The sequence below is a fragment of the Amphibalanus amphitrite genome, unplaced genomic scaffold (assembly GCF_019059575.1).
Source record: "Amphibalanus amphitrite isolate SeventyFive unplaced genomic scaffold, NRLGWU_Aamphi_draft 001180F_arrow, whole genome shotgun sequence".
NCBI lineage: Eukaryota > Metazoa > Arthropoda > Thecostraca > Balanomorpha > Balanidae > Amphibalanus > Amphibalanus amphitrite.
In genome coordinates this window covers 21,942-49,578 of record NW_024882674.1, presented here as the reverse complement: position 1 = coordinate 49,578, position 27,637 = coordinate 21,942, and the positions used below count along the sequence as shown (strand labels likewise).

Below are 27,637 nucleotides of genomic sequence, written 5' to 3'. Positions count from 1 at the left end.
GCTGATAAGTCTTCACTGAATGAGGTTCAGCTGTGAGTCTGCCTTCCAGACATCTCGGCACTTGACTGAATGAGGCAAACAAATTTCCTGAATGAGGCCGGGGTATTTATGGGCTGAGTGACGTGGAGATGTAAACTGAATGAGGCCTGGGAAATAAGCTGAATGGCATTGGGGGTCTGAGCTAATTATGTGAAGATATCGACAAATCACTCTTCTATTTCAATATAAATTTCCGAGTAGTTTATCAAATACTGTTTTCTGTTTTCTGCTCTACTGTTTTTTTCTGCTCTACTGTTTTCTGCTCCATGGGCTGCTCTCACTCGCTTTCTTTGTACCTGTTCAAATATACCACCGGTGGGAACCGGAATGAAAAAAATGCGTGCTAACTATACAAGGACCTTATGTGATATATGAAGTTGACGAGACCCGGACCATTGAGTGAGGCTGATGTATGAACTAAAGGAGTCCGACATATAAGCTGAAATGTGACACATTCGACGAATGGCTTGGGAATGACATCTCAAATGACTTAATCAAGGATATGAATAAAATGGCTGAAGCGAAGAATAAATAAACTTTAGAGTGAAAGAAATTTGTATATCAGCCGCTAGAAGTTCACTATTACTAGTCCACTGTGTCCCACTGTCGGTTTGTCGGCCTGTCTGTCTGTCTGTCTGTCTGTCTGCCTGTCTGCCTGCCTTCCCCTCCCTACAAGGGGTCTTGCATAGCGCCCCGCGGAGTCCGTCTGTTTTTGTATTGCAGCGGCAAAGTTCTCCCTATCTGGCATCGACCGGCCCGGTTTATTGGGCCTGCTGTATTGATTTATGGCTGACCTGCTGCTCGCCAACTGACCTCTCTGACCCCTGGCAATCTATCGACGGTCTGACCCTGTCATGGGCAAACTGACCTCTAGCGGTCTCGAATGAAAAATGGCCGAACCAAAACACTGGCAACATTTAGGATTGGCCTTTACTTACCTATGCAACACTCTCACCTTTTGTCTTACATCAGTTGATAACTGACTTAGCCTGGAGAAGCCATATACACCGTCTTCAGCGCCCTACCACCCGTCACAAATGCAAAGTATTATTAAAACAATCACTGAACTGTGACGAAAACTGACACTTTGAATGGCAGTACTGTTTGAAAAGGGCTCTGGCTATGACAGATGATAATTGATAATTTCACGAGCGATTAGTGGCTTCGTTCTGCTGAGCCTCTGGATACTTGTGACGCCTTCAAGTTTACGGATGCCGACTTACTAAGCGTGACGGTGGGTTCGGGCGCACACGAATGGCCCATTTGTGCTCCGACCGGGAGTGGGGATCCCAGCGCCTCCTGAGACCGCTGTGCTCTGTGCAGTAAACACAGGAGGGGAAATGGGTAAAAGGAGGCGCCTGGTCGAAAGCTCACATCAAACAGAAATTCCGGTTACTTGGGGATATTTCATCAGTGTTTTCGTAAAGTTCAACATGAAATATAATAGGTATGTACCAGGAAACTTGTTGCCTGTAATGTTGTGGCATACGAGAAGAGCTGCAATATTTCCACCGCTTTCATAAGCATGTATAGTCATGTTTAAACTTTATTCTTGTTCTTACAGTACATAAAGAAAACAAATCAACAGCACAATATCTTAGTATGGGTAATGGGTATGTGCCACACCTAGACGCACAGAACATGAAGCAGCGTGACAACTGGTACCCTCCCCCCTCCCCCCTCCGGCAGGTATCGTGGCTGCGGCGCCGCGACTGGCACCTGCTCACCACTGGGAAGACGGTGTTCACCAGCGACGAGCGGTTCCAGATCTACCACGTTAAGGCGGACAACGACTGGGTGCTCAAGATCAGCTTCGCGCAACTGCGCGACGAGGGCCTGTACGAGTGTCAGGTCAGTGGCCGGCGCGGTCGATAGGCATTGGGGGCCGTCTGTCGCCGATCCGTCTGTCTGCTACTGATGGTCAGGAAGGAAATAGTTCAGTCCCGTTAGTTTATGTGTGTGACGAAGGGGGCGGTCAATTAACAGGCAGCGGTCGCATTTGGTCTTCAATGAAACACAGATGCAAGCCATTTCTTAAAAATACCACTACCCAGCACTAAAATTCCTCTGCATATGGGCGATACAGTGCCATCCTACATAGGGGTGGCACCAAGCACCAACAAGGCGCCGCCGCACCGCCCTGAACGGTGCGTGACCAGCACCATTTGCGGCATGTTTGGCGGCCGACCTGCGGTCTGCCCGGGAATCAAACCATTAGCGGACATTGTCGCCAATAAAAAGTCAATTAGCCTGTCTGACACGTGTCCACATATGCAGTTTGGCTGATTATCTGTCATTTTTAGTTGCGCATCAGCCGTTGATTATGCATAGTTTATGCTCTAATACGACTACTGAAGCTGATCAATATAACCATCGAGCAAATAAGGTAGAGTTTTTGCAGGTAGAATGCTACCGTTGATGTTGGTCCGTCTAGCGTAATTGGGATTAACGTACTGCAACGAATTACATCTATCGCACAAACAAACCTAGAATGAAGTACCTACTTGATCATTTCACCTTTGCTACCCATGTGGTCACACCGGTCCCGTAGCTCAGTTGGTAGAGCGTTGGACTCCGCGTGGTGAGAGCACGCCTTCCCGGTTATAACAGTCCGCCGTCCGGGTTCGAAGCGCGACGGGCGCTTGATGGGCCTCCTGACAGGTATGGTTGCGCTTGGTGGCAGGCCGTAGCCAGGCGAAGTCAGTGAGGGGACCGGCCGAACGCGGCTATGCGCGCACGTTAAAGGTAGTGTGCCAGCTTTCCTGGACCGTATGGAGTTAATGGCCCAGATAAGGAGAACCGGATTTTTAGAACTTATCCATACCTTCAAAGCTCATGGAAACGTCTTAAATTCTTCAAATTTTGAGTACCCCAGTGCGAAATTCGCCCCGACGGGTTGTCGGTCGTACCCCAACCACATTTCACACCACTATGAACAATAAATGCACGCACTGAAATCGCTATTACCGATAGGCTCATCCAATCAAGTTTCGATAAACCCGTTCATCATCATCTCCTGCGGTTTCGAACACGCCTGTTAGGTGGTGCGGTAGACCGCGCCCAAAGCCAGGGCCCCGGTAACGTGAGGTAGCCGAGTCGGGGCAGCGTGCGCTGACCCAAGCCGGGGCCGCGCGTCCTCCCGGTGTCATGTGATATAGCCCGGGGCTGCCCGGGGATGCGGAAGACCGCGCCCAAAGCCGCGGCCCCGGCTTGGGTCAGCGCACGCTGCCCCGACTCGGCTACCTCACGTTACCAGGGCCCTGGCTTTGGGCGCGGTCTACTCATACTTTGTGGTGCGGTGGTGGTGCGTCGGGCCGCGCGCTCTGACTTCGGCCAAGAAAAATGCGTCAGCTGATCATTGTCATTTCTGCCACTTTCATGTGGTGAGATGGGGTCATAACTTTAGAGACGGCTCAGACGGCTGTTTCATATCAATTATTTTACATAAAATAATATTCCAAACCATAAATTAATGTTTGACAGCCAAATTAAAGAAACAATACCAATACAGGCTTCCAGTTTAAATTCGACGTTGTGTTGTCTACGATTAGACAGCTGATAACTCATTCCCGTACGTCGTAACTCTATAATGACCTTTGCTTATTGTCACATGTGCGCCGCATTCGCGATTGTTGCCGACGCCTGTTTGCAGGTGAGCCCACTACAGTTGTTATACATATCGAAAAACCGATAAACTTTTAGGCGAAAAAAAAACACTATTTTAGGCCCATTTTTGATTTTCTTTGCGATATTAGGTAAAAACAGAAGCTTCTTATCCTAGGAAAAATAAAATGGGAAATCATTTGAAGGTGGCACACTACCTTTAAACTTTGGACTCTAAATTCTGCCATAGAACTGGGACTGCGCGATCGGAGGGTAGAGGGCAGTGTTAACGCAACAAGCTTCGCTTAGCGGTGGCTCTGTCCTTGTGAATCCTTCCTATCAAAAGGTTCGGACTAAATTTCTTTAAAAAAAAAACAACGGCTAGAAGAGGCACAACAACTGTTTTCGACACGATGTACAAATCATGCGCTTTCACTGGCATGGTGCGAGTGGGAAAAGCCATTGGTATGCATCGAAAATGTACCTACTTATTTACTAAGCGTTTGAACTAGTAGCACACCTATGAGGCCATACCTACTCCTTGGACCCAGTCATAAAATGTATTCAACCTCTCAGGAAGCCAAGTCCAATAAATGTTTTATTTTCCAAAGTATGCATGTAGCTCCCAAGGCGTCAGTAACGAGAACATCCTAATATGCCACCAGTCTCTGTATGAGAAACAAGTGTGCTGCCTCTGCCATACCCTGGCATTTTGCCCAATAACGTTCCACGACAAAGTTCCGTGGGCGACGCGCCATCATCCCCGCTACCGAATCGCCGCTATCCAGTCTTGTACCAAAACCCTACCACACCAACACAGCCACCCTGAGACTGTGGCACGACTCGACCGTCAAAAACAGCAACACATTTTCTGGCCTCTTCACAACAGCCGCCGCTCCTGTGTGCTCTCAAGCCCATCGGCGCAGTTTTCTGTGTGTGCGCAGCACTTGCAAGTGTCGCTCGTGCGTTCCAGCCGTCAAAAGCAGCAGTCAAGTGTCACGCTGGTGGGACGGCCGGCTGACAGCAGGCCGGCCCGCGGTGTCAACTGGTCACCACTCGAGTGCGATCGAGCCCGACAGTTGCTGGAACTCTGCGTCAGCAGCGGGGGCGTCTGTCCCGAGCTGAGAGGGGGACGGGGTAACCCGCCGCCTTCAGCAGACGTCGACTGGTGACAAATGGGTCGATATGGCCGTGTGGAGGGCGCACCTCGCCCGGAATCAATGGACGGCGGCGGCTCGCGTGAGGTTGTCGCCGTCCGTGTATGCACAGCGCCACCGGCCGGCCGGCTCGGCCGCGTGTTCGGGGCGCGTGCCCGCCGTCAGCGCGTGACGCCGCAGCCCGCCCCCGGGCCGCCGGCACACCGTATGATTGGAGGTGTAGGAATGTAGCGGCTCGTAGTCGGGTGGGTGGGTCACTGTGCACACACCCAGCTGCAGTAATAAGAGTGACCCTGACCTGTGGCCGGCAGTTGCAATTGGTGCTCAGTAAACCACTTGTTCTTCCGTATCGGTAGTGATTCTGTGATTACCGTACTGACTTATTTCCGTTCTTTTGTCGGCAGATTCCTACGGACAAGGGGAAGCTGTCGTACTTCACGCGTCTGCGCGTGGTGCAGCCCGTGGCGACGATCGAGGGCACCGGGCTGTACCACGTGGAGCGAGGCACGTCCATCAGTCTCAGCTGCGTCATCAGAGAGGTACGCAGCCGCCCGCTGAGTGTGTGTGTGTGTGTGGGGGGGGAGGGGGGCCTGGTGATCGACCAACTCGCCCGGGGATTTACCGGAACGGAGTTCAATTCCGTTACACCGTAAAAACCCTGTCGCCGGTGGGGGCCGCCGTCCGGCCCCGGTCTGATGTCGCGCTGGCACGCCCCCCTGTCCGCTCCGTTTCCCGTTAGCAGCAGCTATGGGCCGTCAGCGGACGGGCGGGCCGATGCCGGGACGCTCCGTCCCTGCCGTGTCTGTTGACGATCGGTCCAGCCTCGCAACGAGCGCGGCCGCCGCCGGGGCCGGAATTTCAATTGGCCCACTTGGCCGCCCGTATATAAAGGTGGCCAGCCCGTTCTGAGTACATCCGCTATAGTGATTCGCGCAGCCTGTTAAGCTCCATCAAGGCTCGTCCACGTGGTTTTTATCGCGCTGGTGCCCTCTGTATTGCAGGCACTCACTCCACCGACGTTCGTGCATTGGCACCATAACGACAAGGTCCTGAATCCGTACAACCTGCGCAGTGATATTCAGGTGAGGAAGGCACACTGTCGAGCGGTAACGACTTCGATGTGATCGACCTTTAGATGTTCCTTAGCACCGATGTCCTGTCATTGACCGCCAGTGTAAGTGTCACACAGGCCACTCGCAGTCGTATCCCCTTACCCACGAAGTCATTTGAACGGGCGTATGTATTGTGGAGGGACGTGATTCTGCAATATAACAAGGAACGGGTTTGTAATACGGTGTGACGCCAACAGCTGGTTATTAGCCACTTATGTCAATCCACCTGTGTGCTGCGTGATTGTGTAGCGTTCACTGGCGTCTTGATGGTGTGTTTAGTGTCAGTCTGTCACCAGTTTGTGGGTTGATCGGGAACCGTAGTGTGTAACCTCCTCGGTCTCACCCTATAGGTCAGTACCTATGTTACCTGCCTGCAATCACTGATTTGTATGACAGACTGTTACTGACTCGTCTGTCAGACTGGTATCGATGTATGTAAACATCGGACACCGTCTGTTACCGACCTCTATGACAGTCTGCCGGCAGCATGTTTGTGTGAAAGTCTGTCACAAAGTGGTATAATCTGTCACCCATGTGTACTGTTCTGCCACTACACCGACCTATACGACAGCCTGTGACCCATTGTGTACCATTTTGTCACCATTTTGTATGACAGTCTGTCACCCATGTTGCACCATTCTGTCACCCATACCGTTCTGTCACCCGCGCCGTACAGTCTGTGTATGACAGTCTGCCACCCATGTGTACCGTTCTGTCACCCGCGCTGTGTGACAGTCTGTCACCCATGTGTGAACCACTTAGTCATCGGCCCGTATGGCAGTCTGTCACCCATGTGTACCATTCTGTCACCCGCACCGTTCTGTCACCCGCGCCGTATGACAGTCTGTGATCCATGTGTGAACCACTTAGTCATCGGCCCGTATGGCAGTCTGTCACCCATGTGTACCATTCTGTCACCCGCACCGTTCTGTCACCCGCGCCGTATGACAGTCTGTGATCCATGTGTGAACCACTTTGTCATCGGCCCGTATGGCAGTCTGCCACCCATGTGTACCATTCTGTCACCCGCGCCGTATGACAGTCAGTCGCCCGCACCGTTCTGTCACCCGCGCCGTATGACGGCCAGTCCGCCAGCGGTCGGTATCGGCCTCCGACCGTGCCGGACGCCTCGGTCTCTGTCAGAACTGTGTGCTCGGCCGCCGGCGAGCCGCACACGACCGTGTAATGACCTCGATGATAGATCGTGAGCGTCGCCATCCCCACCGGCCGCCATCGACCTGGGTCGGCAGCGACGGGCGGTCATAGGACGGGTCACCGATGGAGGGCAGGTCAACTGCGGCGGGTCACCAACGGAGGGGGCAGGTCACCTGCGGCGGGTCACCGACGGGGAGGGCAGGTCACCAACGGAAGGCTGATCGCCAACTGAGGGTTCAGAGACAGCGGGTCATCGACGACAGATCACCAATGTAGAGCGGTGCAACGCCCACTGAACGCCTATAATATCATAGACCAACCGACTTAAACTAACCCGACGTCTGCTGTGTGCGACGTCATCACTGCAAGTGCATATCATTATAAACGGTGGAGAGATAGAAGGGAAGGATATAGAATTGCGCGGTACTTGCTGAGATGGAAGGGAGAGGAAGGGAGGAGAGAGAGAGAAACAGAGAATGGGAGAGATAGAGAAAGAAATAGAGAGAGGGGGATGGAAGAGAGGGAGAGTAGATAGGGAGAGTAGATAGGGAGAGGAGAAAGTCGTGCCTGGACTCGTAAGGACCCGCTCCAACACAGTGAATGTCACGCGGAATACCAGAGTGTGACTATATACATGTGTACATCTGAGTAGGAGCCGCTAGCCGAATGGCAAGCAGCTACCTGGCGGGCCGGCGGAATGGAGAGGGCCGGCTACCAGGAATGCCACACCGAAGACCAATGATGGGGCCAAAGTTTGGAGAGGATGGCGCCGTTGGCCGCCAGAGTGGCCATGAAACATGCACTGAGCCCACCACGACGAGAGCGGATGGCTTGAGTTTAATGGCGAGCCTCTCGATGATCGTATTGGATAGGCAAGTACCACAGTCGAGATGCCGTTGTCAATTCGAGACCGGACGGCTGCTCAGTGTACTGTGCAACAGTTGACATTTCTAGAGGGCCGTGCTCTGGCTTTATTGGCAAGCAGCAGTTCTCGACAGGATAAGAAGGACTTCATTGTTGTCCGTATTATTCTTCCTCGACAAAATTTACCAATCCAAATGAAACAAAATAATGAAATCCTTTCGAGTCGGGCTCTCAAAAGTCGGAGCGTTCTCCCTCGTCAGTCTCCTGGGCGGAAAAGTATCAGTTTCGGGGCGTTCATCTCCGTGGCGGCAGCTATTGTACATATATCTGTTACAGTTGGTATGGGAAATCCGTTAGTTTGCAACGAAACTAGTTCCGTTGCAAACTAACTGACCGTCCAGTTAGTTTGCAAACTAACTAGTTCCGTTGCAAACTAACTGACCGTCCAGTTAGTTTGCAAACTAACTAGTTAGGATGCAAACTACCTAGGTACGTTGCAAACTACCTAGTTACTTTGCAACGGAACTAGGTGTGTTGCAACGGAACTAGTTGTAATGCGAAATCGACGAGGCAGTGGGGCATTCCACGACAAATCGACAAATAAAAAATTAAATTTGCACCCTCGTCCCTCATATATTATTCTTCGTTGAGAAGTGGTCTAAAGCCTGAAACAGACTCTTTCCGCAGTCAGGAAATCGCATGCGAGAGCCTATTCAAATACATGGAAGCACGCTCGCATCAATCGCACGCACCTCCCGCAAGCGATTGATGCGAGACGAATTATAATGCATTTTAATAGGCTCTCGCATGCGATTTCCTGAACGCGGAAAGAGTCTGTTTCAGCCTTTATGGGTTGTGATGGGCGGGGAAGCCAGCTGTGGCAAGGATTTTTTTCTTCGAACAACGGTTTCCGAGATATAGCCTCGGGCAATTCCTGGAGGTCGCGCTGCAGCCCTATGTTTGGCGGCCTATAACTCAGAAACTGTTGGCTTTCTACGATAAAAACTTTATATGGTTCAACTCACAATCAACCAACAAACACTTTGGCTCTCTCGGATTTTCAATTTTTGAAACTTTTGATCACGTGACCTTTTGACCTATTTTTCGAAGTGACCTTGATATTTTCCCCACTGAAAGTTGCAATTTTGTCTGATGACGATTAAAGCCTTATCAATTGCCATTCATATGCGATAATAAAAAAGTGGTTATCGCCCTGCGTTGACCTCAGGTCAGGTCATTTTTATAACCTGTCCATTATTACGAGCGGGAGCGACAGCGAGATCTCGAGAATAAAGCAAGATAGCGACAAGCGGTAAACGGTAAAGGGTACACACGGATAAGGTCTATAATTTTAACTGAGGTCATTTTCAGGTCAGGTCAAAGATGACGTCACAGGAGCAAAAAGGAAGTCAAAATAGCGGCACTACATATATATGAAGTTTTTCTCGAATAGCTTTAAGGTATCCCAGCTAGGAACAAACTAATAGCACCATCGTGATCCTCTCGTCGATCCGCATCGAAACATATGTATGTTGACCTCGACAGGTCGAAAGGTCAAAAGTTGACCTAAGGTCACGTGACCTAAGGTTCCATTTGTCCCGTGGTCCGGGGTAAGCGTGCGCTCAAGAATCTGTCTCACCGGCCGACTCCTACTGCGACTTGCCTAGCCAGTGACCTAGCGGTGCCGGGTCATTCGGTAACAGCCAATGATCAAAGGGCAGGTTGCGTCACAGACTGATCGTTTGTGGAGGCAGGAGCTCGCGGCGGCGCGTTTCTGGAATATTCCCAAATCGGTAGCAGAACCTTTACCTTCAGCTTATGTCTTCCCATGTATGGTGATCACTAGCGGTTCTTCCAGAAAGATGGTCTTAAACGTTGCGGGAGACATAATCCCAAAAAGCTTTTCCTAATTCCAAAAACCTTTCGGATTTTGATTCCAATCCTTACACACGGCTGTGCAGTCTAAAACAAGTATTTGATTACCAGTATAACGCCTTTTGGGGCGACTAACGGAGCGAGCGAGGGGGTTACTCTTGCACGTGCGAAATTTTGAGGGGGTACCTCCAACTGACTTGTGCACGGCACCCTACTGACCGGTTTCTAGCGATGTGCCAAATTTGAGCACAATCGGCCCAGCCGTTCTCGAGATCTGTGAGCGGCACCCTGCACGTGCGCACGTGCAAAATGGGTCCCAACTGACTTGTGCACGGCACCCTACTAACTGGTCCCTAACCCTGTACCAAATTTGAGGGCCATCGGTCCAGCCGTTCTCGAGATCTGGAAACGACCCCTGCACGTGCGCACGTGCAGCAGCACCCCAACTCTGGCACATGTATATGCAGTGCCTAGTGGGTGCCTATCTACATGCCAACTTTCAGCGCAATCGGCCAAGTAGTTACCGAGATATTGCAACAATTACAAAACTGACACCTCTTCGTTTTGCACGTGGCACGTGCATAAGGGGTCACCCACATGCATCGGGAATAGTCCAATACTTGGTAGAAGGAAAGAAGCTACCCTACAAAAATTACCGCGTGTAAATCGGTCAAGTGGTTGCTGAGATAGAAGCCTCGCAAAAGCGTCCGCACGGCCGGCCGGCCGGCCGCTCATACTCAGAAATTTCCGTTAATCTAAGGAAAGACTTCGCTCGCTTCGCTCGCTCCGTAATAAAAGTTGTTCAGTTTTCGTTTCATTCTCATAATAAGTAAATATTTGTCGCTTTCGGGCGCTGCGTGGATGGCGGAGCGATTTCGCCCCCCCCCCCCCCTCTGGCGTAACGTTATGTAGACAACCGTTGTTAAAATGTACATAAAAGTTGAATATAACCGACAAATAGAGCCACTGCCTCGTCGATTTCGCATTACAACTAGTTCCGTTGCAAAGTAACTAGGTAGTTTGCAACGTACCTAGGTAGTTTGCATCCTAACTAGTTAGTTTGCAAACTAACTGGACGGTCAGTTAGTTTGCAACGGAACTAGTTTCGTTGCAAACTACCTGGCCGGTCAGGTAGTTTGCAACGAAACTAGTTGCGTTGCAAACTAACGGATTTCGTATACTTGTTACAGTTAGTATGCGAAATCCGTTAGTTTGCAACGCAACTAGTTTCGTTGCAAACTACCTGACCGGCCAGGTAGTTTGCAACGAAACTAGTTCCGTTGCAAACTAACTGACCGTCCAGTTAGTTTGCAAACTAACTAGTTAGGATGCAAACTACCTAGGTACGTTGCAAACTACCTAGTTACTTTGCAACGGAACTAGTTGTAATGCGAAATCGACGAGGCAGTGGCTCTATTTGTCGGTTATATTCATCTTTTATGTAAATTTCAACAACGGTTGTTAAAAAAAGCTGTGTTTTCTTGACGGGTCACACTAGACATGCGAGTAGGTCGGGCATGGTCACATTTATGGATGAAACAGTGAATAACCAGATTCGACTACATAATGTGACGATCACTGGCGGATCCAGAGCAGGGCAGTTCCGGGGGGCATTTTGCGATTTCACCAGTCACCGCCGCCGCACAGAACAGAACTGAACTGTATTGTCCCATTGTCCCGTGTTCCGGGGTAAGCGTGCGATCAAGAATCTGTCTCACCGGCCGACTCCTACTTGACTCGCCTAGCCAGGTGACCTAGCGGTGCCGGGCCATTCGGTAACGGCGCAATGATCAAAGGGCAGGTCGCGTCACAGACTGATCGGTTGTGGAGGTAGGAGCTCGTCAGCGGCCTGGTTCTTGAATATTCCGAAATCGGCAGCAGAACCTTTACTTTCCGCTTATGTTACGCGTTTATGGTGATCACTGGCGGTTCCAGAAAGATGGTCTTAACCCGCGCATGACTGATATATTTTCCATAACGCGAGTGACTGAGGGGGGGGGGCTCTCCAGATACCCCCCTCTCCTATCTCCGAAATCACTGGGCCGATCGTCAAACTTCAAACGGTGTCTGATAGCCCTGGAAAAACTGTCGAAGGAAACCTATTTTCATTGACCTCGAGGTCACCGATGACGTCACAGGTTGGGTCAAAATAAAAATTATCGGCATTTTTTGCTTGTTCACAAGTTAGGCTCTGGCCGCCGACTGACAAGTTCGATCAGGCTGATTTTTGGTTTACGCACTCCTTGATATATGCCTTAGATACCCTGAGGGTACCAAACTTTTACTTCGATTTTTTTTAAGGTCAAGGCCAGGTCATCCTAGGTCACGAAAATTTTATATCATGTATCGGTCACGTGACGCATGTTTTATGGTCCATTTTACATGTAGATTTCGAAAATAATGTCGTATGTGTCATTTGAGGTCATTTTCAGCTGAATGTACCGGAGGTCAGGTCAATTTCAGGTAAAAAAATGTCAAATTTTGAAAATGAAATTGTTCAACAAAAAAGGTGCCTATCAGATGCAGTTTGAGCTCAGGAACACGATGGTGCCATTTATTTTACTGTACGATGTAAAAACGTACTGAAAAATGGTTTTGAAAAATATATACCTACTAGGTCGTTCAATAAGTAAGGTAAAATGTGCTATAGCTCATTAACCTTAACAAGTTAAACAAAATAAAATATATCATCTGAATCTACGAAAAATTTGATTCACATTTCACAACGTAACCAACCGTTTTTAGGAGTTTGAAAAATTGTTCGAACACGGTCGGTATGAAAACATTGATGCAGCACCGTTCCGTTTGGGAAGTGCCGTTTTGTCAGGTGAGCCTCGAGTTCATCTCAAAACCGGCGTCGGCAGCAGTACCCTGATGACGCCACATGACCATTAACAATGCTTAGTGGTGGGCAGTGGGTAGTGATACGGCAGTGTAAGAGACAAAATTCTACGGCAGGCAGACCTATGCTTGCAGGTCCCTCTGGACCTGGCACCATCCGTGAAATCAGCGAGGTGATGATGGAGACCCAAAGCATTCGCTTGACTTACTTCATTTACGGAGTGAAGTGTAAGTGTTCTGTCGAATCAGCTACAGGCATCATCAGATACGTTAAATATTTTCAAGGTCTGCCTGGGATGGATACCAAAAGAGTTTACTCAACAACAGAAGGATGCCTGACTAGGCATCAGTGCGGGGGCGGCTTTGCTCTTTCAGTACAGGAATGCTGGAGTATAGCCCTGATCTGGCGCCGTCCAGCTTCAATCTGTTCGGATTGCCGGAAGACGTTCTGTTTCTGGGAATAACTTTTTTACGGATGAGGCAATCAAGAAAATAAAAAGGCATGGTAAAAAACATCAATAAGGAGTTTTCCGAGCGGGTTTTCAGTGCCCGGTGGATTGCTGAGATAAGCACGTGTGCCTGAACGGTGATTGGAAGTAGGTGCAAGTTCTGAAGGCTGGGGTGGTTGACCGATGGGACCTGCTACCAAATGCTTATAGCCATTTTGAAGACAATATTTCAATTAACATATGTTGCAAGTTTCATGTCGTTACACCAAAGGTGGACTGAAATAAATGCGATTTTACCTTACTTATTGAACGACCTAGTAATTGTAAACTTTTGACAATAATGCAAATAACTTGGCTATTTTTGAAGATATTGGATCCAGCTTTAAAACTAAGCTCTTGAGAGCGTTTGCCGTAATTCAGTATGTTGCATCAAAATCGGCCGACATGACGTCACTCTGACGTCATTTCCGGCCAAACTATGGTAGCTAGAAAGTTGAAATTTTTAACACAAGGTGTCTAATTGATGCCGCTGAGGGTACTGCAAGTTTCGAGATGATCCGTCAAACGTGACGATCCCTCAAAGATATTGCCGAAAAACGGGAGGGGGCTCTGTAGAGCCCCCCCCCCCCCCAGTCATGCGCGGGTTAAACGTTGCGGAAGACATAATCCCAAAAAATCTCCAAATTCCAAAAACCTTTCGGATTTTGATTCCAATCCTTACACACGGCTGTGCAGTCTTAAACAAGTATTTGATTATAAAAGTTGTAAGGATTTCGTTTCATTCTCATAATAAGTAACTATTTGTCGCTTTCGGGCGCTGCGTGGATGGCGGAGCGATTTCGGGCGCCCCCCCCCCCCTCGGGATCCGCCAGTGATCGTAACGTTATGTAGTCGAATCCAGTTAATTCACTGTTTCTATCCTAAATGTGACCACCCGTCTTATGTCTAGTGTCACCCGTTACAAAAACACAGCTTTGTTTTTAAGACCGTTGTTAAAAGTTACATAAAAGTTGAATATAACCGACAAATAGAGCCACTGCTTCGTCGATTTCGCATTACAACTAGTTCCGTTGCAACACACCTAGTTCCGTTGCAAAGTAACTAGGTAGTTTGCAACGTACCTAGGTAGTTTGCATCCTAACTAGTTAGTTTGCAAACTAACTGGACGGTCAGTTAGTTTGCAACGGAACTAGTTTCGTTGCAAACTACCTGGCCGGTCAGGTAGTTTGCAACGAAACTAGTTGCGTTGCAAACTAACGGATTTCGCATACTAACTGTAACATACTAACTGTAACATATCGACTGGTTCGCCACAGGTAGGGAGCCTGCGTAGAAAAGACCATATAACCCTGGTTTATATGGGTCAACGCTCAACTGGTAGCCAGCTCAAACCCTGACTCTCCATGGAACGTTAAGCTTGGTACCTCGAAGAGCGTCGGCAACTCCAGACTCACAGCTAACTGATCATGTCTAGCCTATCGTATGTGTCCGTATGTCTTCGAGAGACAGCACCCTGGAGCTGGACTCAAAACTCCCGTGTGTAACCCTGTCAGATGACCGCTGATCTAACAGCCTCAGATTGATATCTCACTGTGACCGGCCGTCAGGTGAGCGTGGAGCACGAGCCCCGCCAGACGCGCAGCACGCTGAACATCACTGATGTGCGGGACACGGACAGCGGCAACTATAACTGTTCGGCCGACAACACGCGGCCGGCGTCTGTGCGCGTCTACGTCTCAGAAGGTGGGTGACGGGCGCCGCGGGGTCACCGGGTCACCGGGTCACTGCTGGGTCACCGGGGACAAAGGTGGGATACCGAGGTTACTGCGGGGTCACTGCAGGGTCATTAGTGGAACTTCTGGCCATATGGGTCACTGAGGTCACTGCACAGTCGCTAAGATCAACCGGTGATCATCAGAATCAGTGAATCTTAATCAGTGCTCCATTGGGTCACCAAGGTCACTAGTGGATCATTTGAGACTGCTGGGATCACTACTGTGTCACTACAGTGTCGTTGGTTTTTTGCTGCAATGGGCCTGAGAGAGTCCATTCACTTGTAAAATAAGTCACGGTACAAGTCTTCTCTGAAGTTAGTCCTGGTTCCTTTCCGAGGACGTAAACTAGAAAAAAACTGACGAACTTTGCTTTTTATCAAATATTCTGACCATGTACCAAATGAATTAAACCATGTTGAACTTATAATTCGTAAAAACATGCTTATGTCTACTCACCTGTTGGGTTATTTTGTTAATATGAATATTTTAGCAGCAAGTTAGAAATAGATACACAGATGTTGTGCATCCACAGAACTATATAGGGTTATGTATTCTATTGACTATGTAATGTATTGCAACAGAAATTACGTACCTGGCAGATTCATTCGCCGGCATTAATAAGCAAGCATTTAAAAACTGTTCATGTAAGCGGCGACAAAGCTCTAGACGGTGATTCAAAAATGAAAAACATAACAAAATGCTCATTTTCTTCACACCTGCTTTGATGCAAACTATGTGATAACAAGACATGGATGGCGACTATGTGATGGCAATGGCGATTGTCGCCGTCTCACTCATCAAATAGAAGACACATTCTTTCTCGAAACACCGCGAAAGTGGCAGCCATGAATAAAGCATAGCAGGATAGCATATATATATATAGCATATAGCATAGCATAAAGCATTAGGGTTGACACGAATCGCCATAAGAGGTCAAGAAGTCGACTGATTGCTGGCTTTGGTGATCTTGCTGGTTGGATTTGCTTACCCTGCATGTGATGATCAAGCATGACGAATGAAGAGAGCCTTCCCGCCTAAGCTGCCTGCTGCTGCACATGACGCCGCCAAAGCCTGCTGGGTAGTACCTACTGTCTCTGCTAGTCTGCTCCCCCGCCTGCATTTCCCAGCTCATCCCACGGCTCTGTGTGTTCTTGCCCAGTCTTTCCGGTCTTTCCACTTTTTCTTCGCCCCGGAGTGTTGCTTGCTTGTGTGGTGGCTGCTAACTGTGTCGGAATGTCGCGTGGCGTGCGTGGTGGGCGTGGCGGGCGGGGTGGTGGGCGTGGCGGGCATGGTGCTGGTGCTCCATCGCCTGGTGCGGAGATGTCCTCTGTTGCACCTGATGCTGCAGCGAGCGCTTCTGCTGTGACTGCTGCTTCGGCGGCTGGCACCCGCAGAGGACGCAGTGCTAAAGCTAAGGTCCCTGATGAGCAGTTATGTGGAACATGTGGCAAGGATGTTGAAGGTAGCTCTATTGGATGTGATGGATGCCAGGCCTGGGTTCACTGCACTGAGATGTGCTCCGGTCTCTCGTGTGATATGATACAGGCTATTGAAAAGTACGAAGGAGCTGGCATCATGTACATATGCACCAAATGTAGACTTGATTTTAGTCTCACTGCCTGGCATGGGGGCTCTCACGCGAACAGTACTGAGACTCAGCTGGTTGAACTGGTCAAACATCTGTCCCAACAGTTACATGGAATGAGCTCTGTCGTGCAGCAGTTGAAGGCGGAGATTGGCCTGATACGTGCCGGGCCTCCACCGCATCCGTCCTGGCCTAGCCTGTCTGCCTCCAATCCACCAGTGCCTGATGCTGCTGCCGCTCCCGGTGCTGCCCAACGTGAAGTCCCCAGACCACCAGCCAACCCTGATGTGCCTCCCGCCTCAGCCTCATCTGAGTACAGGAAAGTTGTTCGAGAGGAGCTGCGTGAGCTGCAGGAGCAGCAAAAGCGCAGGTCTTCCCTGGTCATTCGAGGCCTGGGGGCCCGCTCAGCTAATGCTGCTGTACAGGCTTTCGAACAGGTGACTGATTTCCTCATTCACCAGAAAGTTTCTCTGACTGATGTAGTCCGAATCCCCTCGGAAACTGACCTTTACAGAGGCAAAGTTTGTGATGATGATGTCCGGAAGCTCATACTCGACAGGGCCAAGCAGCTGAAAGACTCTGACCGTTTCGGCTCCGTCTTTATTCGCAGAGATCTAACTTACAAACAGAGATCGGAGCTCCGAGCTAAGCGTGCTGCTACTGAGACTGGCACTGCCTCCAACCCTCACCATACTGCTGATTCTAGGCGCGAGAGCAGAGTACCAGAACCAGCTGCCAACACGAGTGATCAACCAGCTCGTGTCAGGGACGGGAACCAGGACACCCAGGATGACAACCTCCCGGCCCCTGCTGCCCCGCCCTCTGATGACCACCCTAACAACTCCAACAACAATGATGTCCCTGACCCTGAGTCAAACGTGTAGCTTTGACTACCAGTTCATACAGCCGCAGCACATTCGTCCTTAACATAAGTCAGTCTAATGTGAACTCGCTAGTCCGTAAGCTGCCGGTGGTGCAAGATTTCATACTGTGTCACAGTGTCCATATCATGTGTATAACGGAATCTCATCTCCTCAGCTCTATGCCAGATTCATTTATCGACATTCCTGGCTTCAGAGTGGTCAGAAAAGATACTGAAGGCTCTTTTGCCAAGCACGGTGTTTGTATCTATGTCAAAAATTGCCTGAAGTTCGAACAAATTGAAACTGATTGTCCTAACACTGTCGCCATTGTATTGCCAGAGCTCAGTGTACATATTGTTGCAGTCTACCGCCCCCCGTCGTCGGAGCCTGAAGCCAATCAGCATCTCTTGGATTTTCTCATTTCTTTTTGTGCAGACCGTGAAGTCGTGCTCATGGGGGACTTCAATCTCCCGTCCCTCGCGTGGGATTCCAGCAGCCCCTCATCTCGCGCGTCAGGCTGTGACACTGATTTTTATGACACCTTCATGTCGCTTGGATTAACTCAATGGATCTGCCTCCCCACTTACCCCCGCTCTGGAAGCACACTCGATCTTGTGCTTACAACTGAAACTGACAGGATGGGTACTTCTTCGGTACTTCCGCCCCTGCCGGGCTGCGATCACTGCCCGGTGCTTTGTAACTATGTGTTTGACTATTCACCCCCAACGTCCCAATCTAGCACTCAGTTCAGGAAGTGGCACAGGGCGAAATTTGATCGCATCTCCCGCGAACTGAACGTTATTGACTGGAGCGCTGAATTTACAGGCTGCGATGTCAACCAGATGTACACCCGCTTCCTGGACAGACTGTCGCCTCTTATCGACGATTTTGTCCCTACAGGAACTTCCTCTGACAACACTCGTCCCCCATGGAGGACAAACCCCCCTGGCAGCCTCAGACACCGGAGGAGACACGCATGGGAGACGTACAAAAAGATGAGACTTACCCATGGCAGGCGATCTGCAGCGGCCATATCAGCACTCGATACTTTCTTCACCCTCAATCGCTCTCTGAAACGGTTTGCACTGGAGTCCCAGGCGTGTTACGAACAGAAACTGCTCCAGGAGTCTGCCTCTAACCCTAAGGCTCTGCATGCACATCTCAGGCGTAAAAAGGTAGGCTGCCCTGGCGTTGGTCCCTTACGACTTTGTAATGACACGCTTTCAGATGACCCTGCTACAATGGCTGAAGCCTTTGCTGAGGCCTTTGAGAGCGTCTTCGGCCGCGGTCCCCCCAACGCTAACCAGTCCCCTCACGAAACAGCGGACTCTGTTATGCCACCCGTTGACTTCTCTGTTGACGAGGTTCTTGCAGTGCTGCGATCACTGGACCCCCACTCAGCTGCTGGCCCAGACAACCTTCACCCATCGCTCTTACGAGCTTGTGCAAACAGCCTAGCATTTCCCTTGTTTGTTATTTTCAGACAGTCACTCAGAGAACGTCGCTTACCTGCTTCTTGGAAGATATCCGTCGTAATTCCTTTATTCAAGAAGGGTTCGAGGTATAACCCCCTGAACTATCGTCCCATCAGCTTGACTGCGGTGTCTTGCAAATGTCTAGAGCGCCTGATCTGCCAGCAGCTTACAACCTACCTGGAAGAAAACTCTATGCTGACAAATAACCAATTCGGTTTCAGAGCTGGGAGATCCACTCAGGATCAGCTGATCCTTGTATATGACGAGGTGTCTAAGTGGCTTGATGATGGCTGTGTTACTGACCTCGTGATGTTTGACTTTGCCAAAGCATTTGATGTTGTCTCTCACTCTATCCTTCTTCGCAAGCTTCGCATGATCGGCATTGCAGAGCCCCTCATCTACTGGATTGAAGATTTTCTGATTGGTCGATCTCTGTCTGTGTCAGTGAAAGGTGTACTGAGCAAACCTCGCCCCGTGTCCAGTGGGGTCCCACAGGGCTCGGTCCTTGGTCCGATTTTGTTTTTAGTTTTCATTAACCATATTGGTAGCAGTCTCGCATCTAGTCACAAGATTTTCGCTGACGATCTGAAGCTTTACATGAAAGTTGCCCACAGCTCAGCAAACGCATATGACCATGCCTCCTCGCTTTGTCAACAGGACATCACTGCCCTGCACCGTATTTCTTCGTCATGGGACCTTCGCCTGAACCGTGACAAATGTGTGGTCATACGTTTTCAGAGCAAGGCTCAATCTCAATCTCTTCCACCTCCAGTGTATGACATCGATAATTCCCCGATTCGAGTTGTCCCCTCCCATCCGGATCTCGGAGTACTGGTGGACTCGAGCCTCAAATTCCACGACCACATATCCGCTACTGTCCACAAGGCCGCAGGTCTTTCTCAAAACCTCCTGAGGAGCACGGTGTGCCGATCTCCGGACTTTATGCTGACACTTTTCCGTACTCACATAAGACCAGTTATCGAGTACTGCTCGTGTGTGTGGCACACTGGGTACCTGGGGGACCTGCGCGCTCTGGAGTCGGTCCAGCGTCGCTGGACCAAGCATATCGCTGGCCTGTCGAGTCTGGATTATCGGTCCCGGCTCTCATCGCTGAACTTGTACTCAACTCAAGGCAGACTGCTAAGGGCTGATATGATTCAGTACTGGAAGGTGTTCCATGACAAATGTGCGGTGTCCCCCGCTGACTTGTTCACTCTACCTCCTCAGTTAGGCATGCGCGGACATTGCTTTAAGATTTTCCATTCCCGCTCGCAGACTGATGTCAGGCGTAGGTCATTCTCGGTGCGCGGTGTGAGACTATGGAACTCCCTCCCGGAGCACGTCGTAATGGAACCTAACTACAAAACCTTTAAGGGTTTGCTGGCGGAAGCCCTAGGCGACGCTCTGTATGACTTTCACTAACCGCCTTGTTTTGTTCTCCGTCTTGCGAAATGCACTGAACCATGGACACATTTAAAGTAGCATTGACTTTGTCTTTCTCCTGCATCAATTATGTACAACATAACTACTCTTGTTTGCATCTCGAACCATGCCTGTTTTCGCGCAAACATATGTGCAGGCGCTCCACTCCGGTAGCAGCAACTACTGGTGCGCCTTGTGTCTGCGGGTTCCTACTGTATCCCTGCCTACTCCTTCCTGTCTGCAGACGTGAGATTGGGAACCCCACCAGGTGAGTGAACCAGGTGAGGAACAGACGTAATCGATGGGCCAATTTACATAGAGTCCAGCTGCTGCCCTGTGCCCATCCTTGTTCCAAATATCTAATGGCGCCTCCTGAAGACTACCTGGTATAGGCGAGTGCCCCTGGCAACATTGCGACAAACACCTTTATTGACAGTCATGAGTCAATGTCATTTTTCTGGGGTATGTCTTCTTTCCTAAGATTTTTGATGTAACAATTATTACATACAAGGTGTTCGTGAGAATCGTACAGTTCACCCGTTCGATGCGGAAATGTTCGTGCGTGCTCGTGATCGTTCACTCGTTGTCTTTCACCCGGAGGACCATAAAGTTATTGTTCATATAAGTAAAAGTCTATTCTTGAATGAAACGGAAACGATTAAAATGCTCAAAATACGGCGGTCACAAATGCGGTTCACTGAATCGTTCTCGTAGGGCCACGTCGGCCGCGTCGTACGTAAGGCCACGTCGGCCACGTCGTGCACCGGGCCGTCGCGCACCGGTGGAGTCCCGTCGAAGACTGTCAGGCCCCCGTCCCGTCTCAGCCCTCGTGGTACGCACAACACGTGGGCATGAGAACCAGGACAGGGGCCAGATGACACATATGTGAGCGGCGTGGCGCGGCGGACCGACCGCCGCGCTCCGAGCGCCGGCCGTCTTTGCGAAGATATCAAAAATGCCTATTTGCTCGCTAACATAGCCGGCCCGGTTTTTCGCGATCATCCGCGGAAAATCCAACAACTAGCGAGCAATCGTTCAAGCGTCCCGTACGCACGCACACACTCGTAACGATCCGTTCAACATGCGCGATATACATACACTCACAGACAATGCACATTACGCACTACACAATGTCTGACTGAGGCAGGCATTATCCCCGCCAACAATCACCCAGTCATAAAACTGGTGACGGCGCGTTCTCGGCAGCCGGGTGCCGTCACACACTGACGCATGTCGTAAACTACACACGCTGGGCCGAGAGGCATCGGCGGCAGTGACATTGCCGTCACATGGCCGACACACAACAAACACCCATCACACAAAGTACAACACGACACACATTACGTTACCGAAGCGGCGAAGCGAACAAACGCGGACGTACAATAGCACTAACACGGTGCGTATCATAAACTAACATAACACTGCTAAGGTCGTAAACTACTAGCGCGTCCAAGAACTGTCACACGGCTCACAGCTGATAGCTAATGGCTGAACAGTGAACACTCAACACAAATGACCATTCGCAGCGGACAGAATGAGCGGCTCACTCTCTCACGCACACACACACACGTTAGCACCGCGAATGGTGGGCGCAGGAAACACTAATAAACGCTCCGATCTCCTCCACACTGCTCGCCGGCGGCACAGTGCGGTCGTAGACGACTCACTTTAGCCGTCCCACGTGCGCGCACATTATCTCTCCGAGTCCATTTACTGTCCGTCGCCGTCGCACTCAAGACGGCAGAGACGAGAGACAGGCCGCCTGTACTGGCCGGTATCAGTCGTCACGTCAACGGCGGGAATACGACCGCCCACACCAGGGTCACACACTCCGCTCATCTCACCGACCAATGTCCACGTGGTACGTTTACGTCGGTCAGTCGCACTAGTTCGCCAACCCCGACCTCGGTCGTGTCCATGATCGACATGCAGTGTGCGGTCGGCGTGCGCGGGGAGACACTCTCGCCGCCGGCGTCGCCAGGAGCGATCCTGCGGCTGCGTGTTCTTCCGCTTCCAGCGACGGCCACCGACTCTGAGCAGGCCGCCGGAGTCCATGAGGCAGGACGAAAAGCCACTGCCGTTTACGACCGGCTCCGCTCGCTCGGTGACGCACGCCGTCACCCTCGTCTCGTCGCCGGAGGGGGCGGCCGGGCCGGACCGCGCAGCTGGACCTCGTATCCACGGTCCGCCGGGGGCGAGGTCCGTCCCCGGGCCGCCTCTGCTGAAGATGTCGGCCGGGCCCGGCGGCTCGGCTGCGTGACACCACTGGGTCGTCTCTGATGATTCCTGGGTGTGAAGGTCAGCAACTGCACTCGTTTTATCACTGACACGAACGTGATTGACAACGTGTTCACCATCGAGCACCGAGCGTTCCGACGCCCGCCCGGTCACCGTCCATCCCAACAGCGTCCTTACGGCGCACAGCGTTCCCGTCGGTCCCTCGATCACTTCCCGCGGCACAATAAGTTCGATGACGTCGGTTCCCAGGAGCACCTCCACTGGGCCGTGGGTGGCGCTGGGGAGATCCAGGTCGGCAAGGTGCGGCCATTTCTCCTTTGCTACTGTGCAGTCCATGGCCTTGGCTGACACGTTTAACGTCGGCGTCGTTTGGGCGTTTCGTATACGGTGTGCCCTGCCGTCGCCGCCCACAGCCTCGACGGCGAAGGATACGCGTCGTGACGTCGTCGTTTGGGTCCCACCCAGTGTACTCAGCACCAATTTGTCGGTGGGCCCCGAGATGCCGAGTCGGTCACACAGGTCGTCTTTGCGAAGATATCAAAAATGCCTATTTGCTCGCTAACAACAAGGTTTCAGAGTTAACACAAGGTTTCAGAGAACAGCATCCCTATACAATTGTCACGCACCGTCTCCTCCCTTCGTGAGCATTTCAACTGCACGCCCGACGCCGTCTCTGTAACAAGCACTCAGTCTGAACCGCCGAGTGGTGCGATCAATATCGCGTGTCTCCGGTCAACCTCAGAGACCCGCTTCCCTCCTCAGCCGGAAAGGTAGCGCACACTCACGGCTAAAAAGCATATTACTAAAACAACGACTTGTTATAAAAATAGAGAATGTGTCGTTCACAGAACAGCCTTCGAGCATGAAAGAACGGCACTGTTGGCGTGCGGGCCTAATGGCTTCAGCGACATGCGATGGAATGAGGTGAACACGGGAAACACTTGGATTGTTTAAATTATTTGAAACTTCTATGCAAGGTTGATTGCTTTTACTTCGTAGAACTATTTCAATATACGTCTTCGGATTGATTGGCACCAGTTGCCAGTGTTGCCAGTTGTCACACACAAATTGATCCGGTAAGAAGAGAGACTGGAAGGGACGTTGATGGTGTTTCTGTTTTTCCCTCCTAATTTGAAACTTTGAAACTTTCAGTCATATGAACATTGCCCTATCTCCGTGCTGTCTCCTGTCTGTGAACTGCCGTGGTGGGTCAGGCGACGTCTCTCGAGTCCTTGTCTCCCGTTACCATGGTCACCGTTTCCTACTGCTGTTAAGGTCTCCTGCTACACAGTAACCTTTTCACTGTATCCTAATCCTATCGCCGCCTCCTGTAGCCGTTTCCCGTCATCGTCTCTAACCTATCCTATCGCCATCTCCTGACACCCTTTCCCGTCATTGTCTCCTAGATACATTATCGCCGCCTCCTGTCGCCGTTTCCCGTCATTGTCTCCCGTCGCCGCCCTTCGTCGCCGCCTCCTGCCGTCGTTCTCCGTCGCCGCCTCCTGGCACCGGCGACGCCGTGCGGCTCGATTCCAATCAAGCCGGCTGGGTTGGCCAGATTCCGATCGGATTTACCGTAATACCTGGCAGCGGCCCGGCGCGGTGTCGGCCGATGTCGCCTTATCCCAACACCGTCACTGACACCCGGCACCCGATACCGACACCCGATATTGATACCGTCTGAGGACACTGAGACCGTCTGAGGTCACTGACACCTAATGAAGAGAACACTGAGACCCATTGAGAACACCGGATAGGAACACTGACACCTAATGAAGACAATGACACCGTCTGGGGACACTGACACTGAAACTGACACTGACACCCCCGCCGTGTGTCCCGCAGGTGACAAGATGGCCGCCATCCAGCGGCGTAACGGCGGCAGCGCGGCCTCCTGGCTGGGCGGCACGGTCACGCTGGCCGTGATGCTGGCGCTGCTCGTGCAGACGGTGCGGTGAAACAGGCGCGGTCGCTGGCCGTGCCGCCGACGCGCCGCTAACGCCGCCGCCGACGCGCCGCAGGAGCCGGCGCCGGCGGTCGAACTGAGCGCGCGGGACAGCGTGTGAGGCGCGGCCGCGGCGGCCGCAGCCCGCCCGCGGCCCTGCACGGACGGCAGGCGGCCGCGCAGGCACGTGTGACGTGTGTAGACTGCAGGTGATGTGTGAAGACACTGGGTGATGTGTGTGTGTAGACTGAGTGAGGTGTGAAATCATGGGTGCGTGGTTTGGGCAGTGCTTTGAAGTTTGAACTGAGGCCGAGCAGTCAATGCGCACAGAGGACCCCTTGGCGTCTCAGTGGCGATACGGACGCAGATATGCGCAGGGGAGTGCAGGACCAGCCATCGACAGTGGTCTCGCCGTGTCGCTGGTCTGGTCAGCGTGGGGAGCAGACCCGTATAGCTCCTCCGGTGAAAGGACGGTGGACAGCCGCCACATCCAGGCCGCTCCCGGCAGCCCGATAGGCCGCTCCCGACAGCCCGCGCTGCTCAATTCTGACCTGGCGCGGTGGGAGGAGGCTCGCCACCGGGTCTCTGACCATCGAGGCGCCGCGCCGGCCGAGCTCTGAAATGTGACCGAGGCTGTCGCTGAAGAGTGTTTCCTGAAGTGGCATCGTTTTCGTTTCGTCCTGATTATATGTTGATATCGTGTGTCTTCATTAGACGTCGCCTGTTTCGATCTGTTCGGACTGCGTGTGTTTACCGGCACAGTGTCTGTTAGGTTGCGGAGCCCGGTGCCGATTTGGCTACATTAGCTGTGTTGTGGCCTCGTGTGAGGGTCGCCAGTCACCGGGGTTTGCTAATGTCCCCGCTCGCATGTCGCTCGGCTCGGCCCGAGTATTGCCCTGCATGTTGACCGCACCCTCACGGTATTATGATTGTTCGGCCCGGCTCGGCGCTCGCGTGGCCGCGCTCGCCATGGCGGCGGCACGCTGTGCTGTGGTTGAGTGAGCCGCGCCGTTCAATTGTCGGTCACGACAGCCGGCCGCCGGTCAGCTGTGATGGTGTCGGTGGCGGCGGGCGGCGGCTCACGGTGACCTGAGGTCAGTTCGTGACCGGTCGACGGTCGACGCTATGTCTTGTCACCACACTGTGATTACCTGCAGACAGCCGCAAACCACATCGGGCGAACCTACAAATATTTGCATCGTTGGTAGAGCGAGTATCATGCTGCTTCACGACAGGCGAGAGTGAAAACGATCGCAGGCGCGGAATTATCGGTTCGTTTCTTTGGTGAAGCCGTGTTCGTTCCCGGTGAATGCGACGGATGTCGGTAGTTTCCGGTGGCAATCGTTTGTTGCGTCTCGCCGCCAGTCACCAGTTGTCGTTGAAAAGAACGCTGTCCGATAGGGACAAATCACGTGGCTCGAAATGCTCCAAGTGTGGTGTGTGCTGGACAAGAGAACTGGAGTGCTTGTACAGTGTGATTTTACTTGAATGAGTCGATAACATCATGTTTAAGAGTTGGGCATCACTGTTATTCACTGTCCATAAGAGTTTTATCACGAGTTCAGTATAAATGTATGAAAATATACTATTCGGGTTGTATTTTGATTAGCTTGACAGATTAGGACAGACGAAGCGTACCTATTTCTCAAAGAAAGCAAAATAGAAAATAACCTATAATGATAGGTTTCTTGACTAAACTTAAGTGACTAAACTTGACTAAACTTCTGATTGTTATTTGCCGCCGCCGACCGGGACTGACCTTCAGGTCACTTGATTGCGACGATCCACGCCTGTGTGGCATAACGGCACTGTTCAACAGGCAGTCCGTGCTGAATGTCATCGGCTGCTACTTGCCGTTTTGGGACGGGTCCAGCGGCAACTCTGATGAGTACGACATTGTCACAGCCAAGTTGGACGCCTTGATTGCTGCGCAGCGCCCCTCTGCCCCCGTAGTCTTAGTTGGAGATTTCAACTGTGCACTACCGAGAATGACAGCGGCGCAACGCCCATCACAGTGGCATCGGCTCAAGGGCTTCACTCGACACAGCGTCGCTATGCAGGACCTACTGGACCATAACGAGCTTGTTGTAGCAGAATTTCTATTCCCCCAGCCGATGGACTTCACTTACTCGCGAGGTGCCTGCCAGAGTCATATAGATCATATAGCCGTGCCGTGTGATCTGCTCCCGGGCATTACTGACTGCCAAATTCTGCCTCTGCACGCTGAGAATCTCAGTCCGCACCAGCCTCTCGTCTGCCGTGTTTTGGTGTCCGCTGCAGCACCACAGGAGACATCAGGTACCGCCGACACCACCCGCAGCACTTGACACAGAAGTTATCTGTTGGGACCGCGCCGACAGAATAGAAACTTACAGACGAACGCTGGGTGCCCTGCTCGATAGGAATCTATCTGTATGTGGCGAGTCTCTGGATGCTCTGAATGCGACAATAACTCACTGCATACTCACAGCTGCTAGAGCGGCCGGTTGCACCAGGAAACAGCACCGACCCAAGCCCTGGTGGACTCCGGACACAGCGGCCGCGCGCAACCGCGTCCGTTTTTGGCTCCACATCTGGACCAGTTGTGGACGACCACTCGGTTCCACCGTCCACTGCTGCTATCGGACTGCACGGCGGGAATACCGGAGGGCGCGTCGCGCAGCAGCTCTGGCCCCTGTTCAGAAAGAAGCCCGGCTGCTTCATCAACTTCGAAAAGATGGCAACGTGAGCGGATTCTGGCGCCGTGTCAAGAGAGTCCGCCGAGGCGAGGTATCCAGTGGGACAACGCGTACGGCCTCAGAGTTTGCTACTCATTTTGAGGCGGTTCACAGGGACGACTTCACGCTGCTAGATGCCGATCAGTCTCGGATTGCCGCTGCAGTTGAAGAAAGAGCACAGCTCTGCCTGTCGGCGGCTCGTCCTCGCACCGTCACTCCCGACCAAGTCGCCGGCCTGCTCAGACGCCTTCTGCCCGGTAAGGCGCCGGGCGCGGATGGAGTGACAGGGGAACACCTTATTCACGGCTGCTCACCTGCGTTGCTGACCGCCCTGGCTCGCCTTATGTCGGCCTGTTTTACTACATGTGACGTTCCGGACGCGTTCTCCGAGAGCGTCATTATACCTCTGCTGAAAAAATCGCAGCTCGATCCAAACAACTTGGACAATTACCGGCCCATCAGCCTGACGACGTGTACCTCCAAGCTGCTGGAGATGCTGGTACTGGACGAGCTAGACGGCAG

General features: G+C 51.7%; 1 protein-coding gene across 1 annotated transcript in view; it reads left to right on the top strand.

Annotated features, from left to right (window-relative positions):
- The window catches only part of LOC122370885 (zwei Ig domain protein zig-8-like), an 88,876-nt gene extending 62,879 nt beyond the window's left edge, over positions 1-25,997 (top strand). Inside the window, exons 6-10 of the mRNA XM_043346832.1 lie at positions 1,729-1,890; positions 5,204-5,338; positions 5,801-5,881; positions 14,703-14,838; positions 24,299-25,997. Coding sequence (XP_043202767.1) covers positions 1,729-1,890; positions 5,204-5,338; positions 5,801-5,881; positions 14,703-14,838; positions 24,299-24,411 — 627 coding nt within the window. The 3' untranslated portion in view covers positions 24,412-25,997. The remainder of the gene's footprint in view (positions 1-1,728; positions 1,891-5,203; positions 5,339-5,800; positions 5,882-14,702; positions 14,839-24,298) is intronic.
- The last annotated feature ends 1,640 nt before the right edge of the window (positions 25,998-27,637 follow it).